This window comes from Nelumbo lutea, chromosome 8, assembly GCF_056320005.1.
Source record: "Nelumbo lutea isolate HS-2025 chromosome 8, American lotus-T2T, whole genome shotgun sequence".
NCBI lineage: Eukaryota > Viridiplantae > Streptophyta > Magnoliopsida > Proteales > Nelumbonaceae > Nelumbo > Nelumbo lutea.
Window position 1 is genome coordinate 49,796,816 of NC_142691.1, and position 10,521 is coordinate 49,807,336.

The 10,521-nt window shown below is 36.3% G+C and overlaps 1 protein-coding gene across 1 annotated transcript; it reads right to left on the reverse strand.

Moving 5' to 3' along the window:
- Positions 1-3,261: 3,261 nt before the first annotated feature.
- On the reverse strand, positions 3,262-10,166 carry LOC148844108 (uncharacterized). Its single transcript, XM_088959804.1, has 3 exons — positions 9,875-10,166; positions 4,121-4,549; positions 3,262-4,014 (listed from the first exon to the last, which is right to left on the reverse strand). Exons 2-3 carry the CDS (start codon positions 4,538-4,540, stop codon positions 3,412-3,414), a joined length of 1,023 nt encoding a protein of 340 aa, XP_088815930.1. The 5' UTR covers positions 4,541-4,549; positions 9,875-10,166; the 3' UTR covers positions 3,262-3,411.
- Positions 10,167-10,521: the final 355 nt, after the last annotated feature.

A 10,521-nucleotide genomic window follows, 5' to 3' on the forward strand; every position in this document is an offset into this window, starting at 1 on the left:
GAAGAAACTTCAATTGCTTTGAGGATATGATAGATCACCCATAGAATTATAATATATTCAATTGTTGAAATCAAATGATAAAATATAATTAATTATTATTTATTTTATATTTCTAAAAATATAAAAAATAAAAAAATATTAAAGAAGAAATTTCAATTGCTCTATGGATATGATAGATAAATCCATAGATCTAAAACATATTTAATCTTTAGAGGTAGAAAAAAAATTACATTTTCAAATTTTTTGTTAATTTATATTTTCCCCAAATATCTTCATGAAATTTCCATAAATCTACTGATAACACACAAAAAAAAATTGTGATTTTGAATGTAAGAAATGTAGATCAAGATAAATTTAAACATTCAAGAAAAAAAGAAATCACGAGATATTATAAATGATTGAAAAAATTTACCAATTTTTGCCATAATTTTTCAAAATTTGAGAAATGTTTAAAAAAAATTAACGTTAACGATTCACACTTGTTTCTTGCAAACATTTGCAAATCTAAACTCTAGGAATGAAGTTTGGAGTTTTAGTCATTTGAGGGTGAGAAAGGCTTATTTCGGGGAAAAGAAGTTTGCTTTCCCCCTTTATTTTTTTTTTTAGTTTTTAGCCGTATCTTTTTCATCGATACGCCCTTGATACACCCTGATACACCCCCGATATGCCTCGATATACCCCCGATACGCCCTGATACACTCTCGATATGGGTCTGATACATATGAAAAAAGATGAAACATCCAATTTTCATGCATATTTTGTATCGATTTTTCAAAGATATGATATGATACACCTGATCGATACGCCTCGTACCATGCGTATCGTATCAAAATTTTAAACCTTGTATCAGCCCAACTATCAAACCAGGATCTATAGTTAGTACCATTTCCAATTCTCTACATAGTTCCCTGTCACACAAAATCTTTCACTTGATTAATTTTTTTCCGGACCCATGTGCTTGTTTTTGGAACTTTTTCGTCTAAAAATTCAGAGTTATTCAAATATTTGCTATCACCCACAAGTTCTGCTTTTGGGTCATCATCTTCCAGCCTGATTTCATCAGATTTGCTTAATTAATTTGTTTTGTTTTTCTAATGCCCTAGCCCCCATTTTTCGTATCCGTACGTATTGAGTCTCGCTTAGTTAAAGCAAAGGTTCTATTGTTCCTCTTTATTCCCTATAGGAATTGTATTTGGGCTTTGTCAATTTTCTTTGTGATTTTTGTTGGTATACCAAACATATTCATTTGGTATTGGCCCATGTTCCTCACAACAGATTTTTGAAGGGTAATTTTTCCACCAAGGGTTAGGGTCTTGCTTCTTGATCCATCAAGCTTTTGCTTTACTTTGTCTACCAGCTCTTTGAATGTACCTTTTGTGACTCTTATAAGTGCCTTTCTATGTTCTGTTAGAGCTTCATTACAGATGACAAACAAATATGGGGATAGAGGATCCTCCCATCTTATACCTCTAATAAGTTTGAAGCTTTCAGCTGGGAAGCCATTTACTAGAATTTGAAAATTCACTGTAATCACACATTCCATAACCCAACCAACCAATTTCTCATGGAACCCAAACTTGAGGAGGGTCATTTTTAAATAATCTCATTCTAATTTATCATATGTTTTTTCCATATCAATCTTATAAGCAATTGTTCCTACCTTTCTTTTTTTTTTTTTCATGGAATGGAAGATTTCATGTGCTATTAGTATGTTATCAGTGATTTTGTCTACCCGAAACAAAAGCAAATTGGTTTGGAGACACAACTTTTGCTAATAATGGTTTAATACAATTTACCAAAATCTTGACAGTTAATTTAAAAATCACATTGCACAAGCTAATTGGTCTGTAACGATCCAGAATCTCAGATCCTTTCTTTTCTAGGATGAGGGCCAAGATTATTTAGATCTTGTCATTTTTCCAGAGTGGAAAAACGCCTAAATTGCATTGATTGTCAAGTCTTTAATGACATCCTAGTATTTCAGGTAAACAACAGTGGTACCAAATACAATCTAAATGGGCAATCCAACCTGAATCCAATAAATAGGGTCGGTATGTTAATAAAACTCTTTCACTGATGTTTGCCATATCAAGGTTGATTTATAAAGTGGAAATGAGGATATAGTTAGATCCATATGCAGCCCAAATATAATTTGGTTCTATATCATTGACTCCACATCTAATCTTGTTGAAACAAGGATCACACAATGTGCTAAATGCTACTTTAGATTGGAAGAGGCGGGAGGCCTTGAATTTGACATGCTCCATTTGATGCCCTACCTAGAGGGACCAAGAGTCACTAGAAAGGGCAAAAGTTTTGGATCCAATCTTCTATTGCCTAGTCAAAACGGGTTTCAGTTCAGGATCCAGATTTGGTCCTCACAGAGCGCTTTTCACAGAACTTGCAGCCGCACATCAAGAACATCTCCCATACTTGTATGATGTCATTCATGGAGATATTCCCAATCCACGACTGAAAAGTGCTGAGGTTGGTGTGGAAAATACTCTATGAGGAGCAAGTACAAATTCTCACTTCGGAGTTTCAATGATGGATTATACAACTTTTACCAAGGAATGTTCAGGATTTTCCCCACTATGTAGACATAGGAAGGGGATGGCAATGCGTACGCTCTTTGAATAAAAAATGGAATTACCATATTGTTATTATCAGTGTAATTCCATTTGCACTAGTACAAAACTGCAAATGCATGAGTGCAAATGAGAAGAATGCAGATTCTGGTCCACTTTTGGCTTGTCTTTAACTTTTTTATACTTTGCTTCAGGTTTTATTTTACCTTATCTGCACTATAAACGAACAAAAAAGTTAGAAGTTGAAACAAAAGTAAATCAGAATTTGCATTCGCATACTGTTGTACCAATGCAAATGAAATTGCACTGCAAACAAAGTAGGCTGTTAGTGAACTTCCCTTTCCCACCCCTTACATGCAGAAAATTTTGCTTGCTGCATCCATTGGTCTCAAGAGTTAACAGAGGCTCCCCTGCGATACCCATTGTATTTTCTCATATCTTCCTTCCAATGACAAGATCAATATAAGTTGCCCCTGAACCCATCCACCAGGTTTACCAGAAAAAACAGAACCCATCCACATGAAATTTCACCTTACAAACAATAACATATGACTGTTCACACACTTAGTATATCATAATTATAATTAAGATTTGGCCTTCTTACAAGTTTACTAAACTACCAGTTTTGTATCTCATTATCTGAAATAGAAACATTAAGGAAATGAGAATAAACTTGACCATCTAATAGTTAGGATTGGTTCACTTCATCAAAAGAAAGTACCTACAACTAGCAATGTCATCCAAAAAGAACCATCCATATGACATGTCACAGCAGAAAAGTCAAGAAGAGTCAAGGCAACAGCCATCCAAAAACAACCAAAGATTACAAGCAAGGGAAACTCATACCAGGGTAGGCAATGCCAGGTATCTTGGAGACAATCCTATTCACCATCTGAGCCCTATATGTCTTGTTTCTAGCCAGGAATATCCTTGCCTCCTTCTCATTATGGCCCAAATAACCAAACACAGCATTAAGTGTGTCACTTGGAAATCCTTCCACTGCCATAACCTCATGCCACAATCGGTCAAAAAAGTCTTGCTCGGATTGTACTGTCAATGCAGAAGCAATTTTTGACATTGTTTCATTTATCCGAGATATAGCAGCAATGAATTCATTCCGTCCCCTCTTCTTTGTTCTATGAGCATTATTTTTAGTTGGAGATGCCCATACTGACCCACCCCGTGTGGTTGAATGTGTTTGGGAGCCATTGATGTCACCGTCAACATTATTAACAGTTATGGGAGTGGCTATCTCATCCCCACACTTAACATCAGTTCCATCATCACCCCCTTCCTCATCCTCTTCTTCAAGCAATTCAGGTACAGTTGGTGCTATATCACTAGCTTTATCATTTCCTAGAATTACTTGCATCATGTCATACATCTCCATCACTCGACCCTTTACAATGGCAGCACTTGGATGTTCCTACACAAAACAAGTCAACACCTTGACTGCCTAGTTTACATCATATATTCATCATACCATTTAACTTTTTTTCGTTGACTAGATGAATAAGAAAAAACTTATGTACCTTTATGTATTCCTCCCACACCCCGGGATCTGCCTGAATCTGATTCTTTGCCTCGTTCCAACTAAACCCACTCACTCCAAGCAATTTTCTTGCCTCACTATAAACAGGCTTCAGTGTCCTCATCCTACTTTTTATATGGGCGGTCCTCATCTCCACACCAAATTTTTCCTGCATATGTCTGCAGACGGACCTGTATGCTGTGGGCTTAAATGACTTGTCAACCATATTTCCCACCGCAATCTGATCTACAAGAAGCTTGATTAGGGCTTTATCCATGGCATCTGTCCACCTAAGTTGCCTGCTCCTTTTAGTTTTTAACCCAGAGTCGTTCACAGAAAGAATCTCTTTTCCTTTCCATTTCTCTTTCTTCTCCTCATCCCCAGCAGTGGATGAACTTCCAACATCTTTCTCAGACACCATATCTACTATCTACCATACAATATTAGACAAATGTTATACATCTCCAAAAAATAAGAATATCAAAAGGCTATAAATTCTGTTTGTGCAAAGAAATAAATGCACCACATGAACATGACATCGATTGAAATATCACTGACAAAAATAGCATATAAGCATATGGTCCAACCATAAGATCATTTAAGCACATAGATGGTTCAAGTAAATTATGAAAGCACATAATAAAGCACCTGGCTAGTTCCATTGCCAGGTGCTCCAAAAAGTAGTCCAAACACATCATCCGCTAATCATAGAAAATAAAGCACATAATAAAGAAGAATAAAAACAAAGAAAATGTCTATTGAACGCTCCAGTTCCATTGCCTCAATATCATCCAATCTCAATAGATGCCAAATCCTATTTAACCAGAGGATGATGACCACCTGGCAAGTTCAGTTATGTAGCTTTTGTACTAGGGTCTCAGAGTCAGATACATAATCAGGATCTGAGACCACCTCAACACTCACCACTTATTGATGCACAAATCTTATTCCATTTCAGGTTAATTAGTCAACTGGATCGATACCCATTACATGGAAGATGGAACATGGTAACCCAGAATAAAACCAAATACACCCTCAACTTCAGTCTTCAGAGATAAATGTCTATGATTGAATATCTCCCTCAGTGATTCAGGTACACACTCATATGCCTGGCGACACAGCCTAGAGGTGTATGAGGTGCATGCCTCTCTTGCACTTTGTCCAAGAGGCTTACAGTTCATATGCTTTTATATTTAAGCCAATTTTCATAATAAAAATGTCATAGACAAAAGTGGGGGAACCATTTTATCATGTTCCCCATTATATATTTACCATAATGCAGAGGATGAAAGCCTCCAAATTTGCATCAAAATGACCTTTGTACAGATTTGCTGGCTAGCCAACACATAAATTAGATCAAATGTGATTACAACCATCACCTAATGGGTTTCCCTCCCTTTCCTTCTCCAGAACCTACCTTAATCCTTGACATGTACTTCCCATGGGATGTGAATCCCATCAATCACCCCAATGCAATCCTATATAATGCCATTGCATGGTGATTCACAATGAACTTTTGGATTGGACATCCCTAATGAAACATGGCCTTAACTGCTAAACATGCCTCATAATATGGCATGAAATGAGGGTACTAAATCTTAGGAGAGACCTACTCACCAGTATGTTACATAATCAGGAGGGGATAGAGATGAAAGATAGCTCATAGTGCCTTGTGAAATTACCAACTCATGGTCTCCTAGGATTGACAAAAACACATGTATTACACTGTTTTGCACATTATGCCTGATAGTGTACAAAAACAGGACCACTTGCTCTTCAACTAATGAATATCATTGGACAGAAGCTACCACACTCCCTATGCAATTTAAATAGGTTTCCAAAGGAAGAATCTCTTCACATCCTAATCTGTGATAGACTCTAATATTCAAAGTACCCTTCAGGAACTTCTCTTGGTCCAAACTCCTATGTCCTATCTGCCCTTGCTCTGTGATGAGGAAAGAATTGCTGGTATCCAACCATTAGGGTGACTAGAATGGCACCATACATGGTCACTAGCACTCCAACCAGTCTCCTAACTCTTCCTGAAGTGTTCCAATGTCATGATTATTATGGTTGAACCATGACAACCTATGATGACAAGGAACCACTTCTTACATATACCAAGAATATCTACATAAGCATCAAACCCTAATGGACATCACTCAAATATTAAAGTAACAATAGAACCATACTCCAACATAATCATGGAACTCCAGACAAAGACATAGCAATAAGGGATCAAAACTTACAAACAACCCATCACAAACATTTGAAACAGAGAAGCCAAGCATTTAAATATTAAATCCACACAACCACATGGTTTCTTGGCCACCACTTAAAATATTAAACTATAAGAGGGAAACTCATAATTCTTAGAAAACTTCATGCGGACACACATGGCTCTCCTGACAACCACTTACATAACAATACTCACAAGAATTTAAATATTACACTAATAGACTTCCACATAAATGCATGGCTCTACTGGCTACCACTTGCATACTATTAATTTAGGCACCACACAAACTTAATATTCTTAACCAAACAATACAAAGGCGGAATGTTCAAATGATGTGATGAAAAACATCCTTACTTGCACAATGCACCTTGGAATCAGCAGCTGCACCTGTCTTGATCACAAGTTTCTACCATTTCCAATTATTAAGAGAAAGAAAAATGCATTCAACTCTTGATATCTTGTAATAATTGCATTCAATATTTCATAATGGGGAATAGCTCAATTTAGATGGTGAACTTGTAATCTAAAATGCAAACAAACCATAATGGGATCGTTTCATTTTATGTATTGATAATGAGGTATTAGTAAGATATTGGTTACTTGACAGTCTAGATCCCCTACTTCTTCAATGAAATTGAAACTACTCTTATCCTTTAATCGGTCTGAACATCAATTATGAACAATGGCTTTAAGTTCAGGAATGTAGGAGAATCTGAAGTTCTTGTTTGAATTGGGCAATATGCATGTAGCAGGCAATATACCATTATCTGTCGCACGATAAAATGTCTATCATCACCATACCAAACAATTTTGACTTCTTGGAGACAAGGTGGTTTTGGACTTTGCATGACATGAATATCTTGTTATATCGGGATTCAGTATATTCTCTTGGAATATAATGCCTGGGTTTGGCATTCTGGAATGGCATCAATGACATTGATGTTTCTTTTTTCTTTTCTTTTTTTTTTTCTATTTTTTGGTAACTAATGGCATTGATGTTTCGGTTCATTTTATTGATTCTTCTCAGTGTTTTAAAAGTACATGGCACAAGGCGAGGTATGCGCCTTTTTGAAGCAAGGCACAAAATACATAAAAAATGCTAAACAAATATAAAAATGTCAGAAAATTAAAAAAAAAACATAGTATTAATAAAAATATAAACTTAAATTTTAAAATAAATGTTTTAAAAAACCTACTATCCAAATTAAAATACATAAACATAACATGTAAAGCACATGCCCTAAAATGCACCTCGCTTGTGTGCCTTGGCGCGCCTTTTAAATCACCGATTCTTCTTTCATGATATTCCATCAACTCTTTTATATATCACACTTTTTCTATGTGTTGGTTTCAACCCATTTTTGTCTATTTCTGTATTAAGTTTTGACACTACCACCACAGTTGAGGCTACTATTCCTTTGTGTTGGCTTCCAAATTCATTTCTTCTTGATTCCTGATTTATACTTATAGACCATAACATCATTCCTCGTGCATTATTTCCATCATCTTGAATCTATGGAAAGAATAAAAGAAGTAACAAGCCTTAAAATTATGGTAATTTCGTCATCTTTATTGCATCTCATGATTCTTTTGAAGAAAATAAAGTGAATTTATTGATGAAAAAGGATTAAAATAAGCAACCTAGCTTCTGAGTCAGCAGGGTTTGGGTATTAGGGCAATTGGCAAGAGAGGAATGCTAGGGTCTTCCAAAATAAGAGCAGTACAGTAGATTATGTTGTACAGAAGATAGTGGCAAAACTACATTCATGGCTGTGGTTCATAAAGCATTTAAAGGAAGAAGCTTTAAATGCTTGGAAGAAAAGAACATTGAAGCAGGATGTGGATGTGGAGTTGGTTTTGTCTATGGCTTTGGAAATTGGCATGCACTGTTTGCTGTCTTCTGCACTTGACCTTATAGAACCTTCAACTTATATGAAATCAATAATTTCTACTAATCCATTCATTAGTATTTGTTTCATGTGGCCGCCAACCAAGCTAAACAAATTGGAAGGATGCGTAACAAAGTTGAGGATTGACAAGAACATCTCGATGGGAATAAGCATATCTTAGCACCGAGTATGAACATGGTTAGCAATTTCCTGAACAATGAACACATGATTACATAATATGAGCTAGTTCAGGTACATCTGGTTTCAACAATCAAAGTATACATCAAAACTCACAAAATATAAACAATTACAACAACAAAATAGTAATTTTAGTAACAATAACAATAACAATAATAATAACAATAGCCACCAAGGGAAATTTTCGATTTTTAGTTCATGTTCTATACATAATACTCAGAAAGCTCAATTTAGTTTTGTCCAGTGTATAAAATATTTGATGCAACATGCCAACTAGGATCTTGAGAAAAATACTACCTTTCTCTCCAAAATGGTCATAAGCTCAAGGATGGAACCCATGACATCATTTCAGTTTAGAAGTCATAACCACTAGCCTAAATACCAAATTATAGTTAGCAGAACCAAAACAAAAATAATTGTCTGTAGAAGTTCAAAAGATGGAATGTAGATGTTTATTGGGGGGGAGGGGGGGAATGTGATGAATTGAATCAAGTGAAAGCATAATCACCGGCACTTATTTATCCTTTCAAGTAAACTATGTCCTCTCCTCAACTCCTCTCAGCAAAATGGTTTTTCCAGTGATGTGCTCCCAATTACTCTGTCACTACTCCTTCCTTACCAGGGCTACGAATGAGGCCCTGGAACATATACGGGCAAAATATGAAGTTCTGAGTTCTCAGGACCTCCCCTGTCTGAAAACCGGTAAAAGAAATTCGTCTTGCTAGATTAACAGCGGTAAATCCTATAAAATAAGATAAAACCCATTAACTCGGTAGGCCTTTGTAGAAGTGTAACCTTTCAGCAATAGCGGAGGATCACCTCAACTAGTAGGATTAACAACCTGAATCTCATAACTACTACGCTTTAGGTTCTGTCAAAGAAATGCAATAATAGATCTTTCTGAACCAACATTGTTAGTTAAAGTTGTGAAACGGATCCTCTGATTCATGAATCAGAACAAGATCTTGACACTGTTATCAGTGAGGAACAAGACAATGATAACAAAATCTTCTTAACAGTAAGAACTTGAAGTACAGCCATGGATTGATTAGTATGAATTCCAAAAAACCCAAAAATAAAACAAAAAAAAAGAGTGGAAAGGAAACTTCTGGCTGTATTGCTGTAATAACCACACAGATCTATGCTTAACAGGAAGAAGAACTTGAGGTACAGGTATGGACTGATGAGTATAAACTACAAAATCCTAAAACAATAAAAAATGAAAAAGTGGAAAAGGAATTTCCGGCCATATGCCCGTGAGAACTACACAGATCTGTGCTTAGTCGGCTATCTTCGGGCGTTAAGGTTGGTATTAATGGCATTTTCCGGCATATCGACGAACTGAAAGGGATCACAGAACGGATAGTGCACAAAACGACAAAAGCTCTCACAAACAAGAAGGTGAGAGGTAGAAATAGACCGTGCTCACCTTCGCGGATCTGAACAGTTGAACTCCAATGGAGATCTCTCTTGAACGTTGCGCCGCTGCAACAAGGGTCCGACGGCCGGCAGTCACGACTCGAAAACGAAAGAGGGGGCGAGAGGGGGAGTGACGCAAACCGGAGCGCAATGCAAAATTTGCATCGCGCAAAATGGGTCAATTCTACCTCAAACAGACGGCTACAAACTCGAACCGGTACAAATTTAAACCTGGTCGAAGTTTGCACCACAAACAAACGCAGATGGAGGAGCAAAAGTAGGGGTGATCAATGATCATTTTCAGCCGGGCCCGGGCCTGCATCAGACACTCAAATTTCCGGGCCAGGCCTGGGCCCAATTCTTTAGGCCCGGCAAGTACATTATTTATAACTTTTTTCATATATCTTTTCGCATCATAGATTTTTCCATTTTTATATATATTATATTAATAGGTTCGACTACGGAAAAGATATAAAATAAAAAAAAAACAACTAATTAGTAACAAATAAGGTGTTAATTATCAAAATTCATGGGTGAGTTTTGATTAAACATATAAAATATAAATTATTAGTCAATGAATATTTAATAAATAAAAGTCATAGGCCCAAAACCTAGCCTTTTAGGTCCGGACCCAGACTACATTTTATCTCAGGTTCT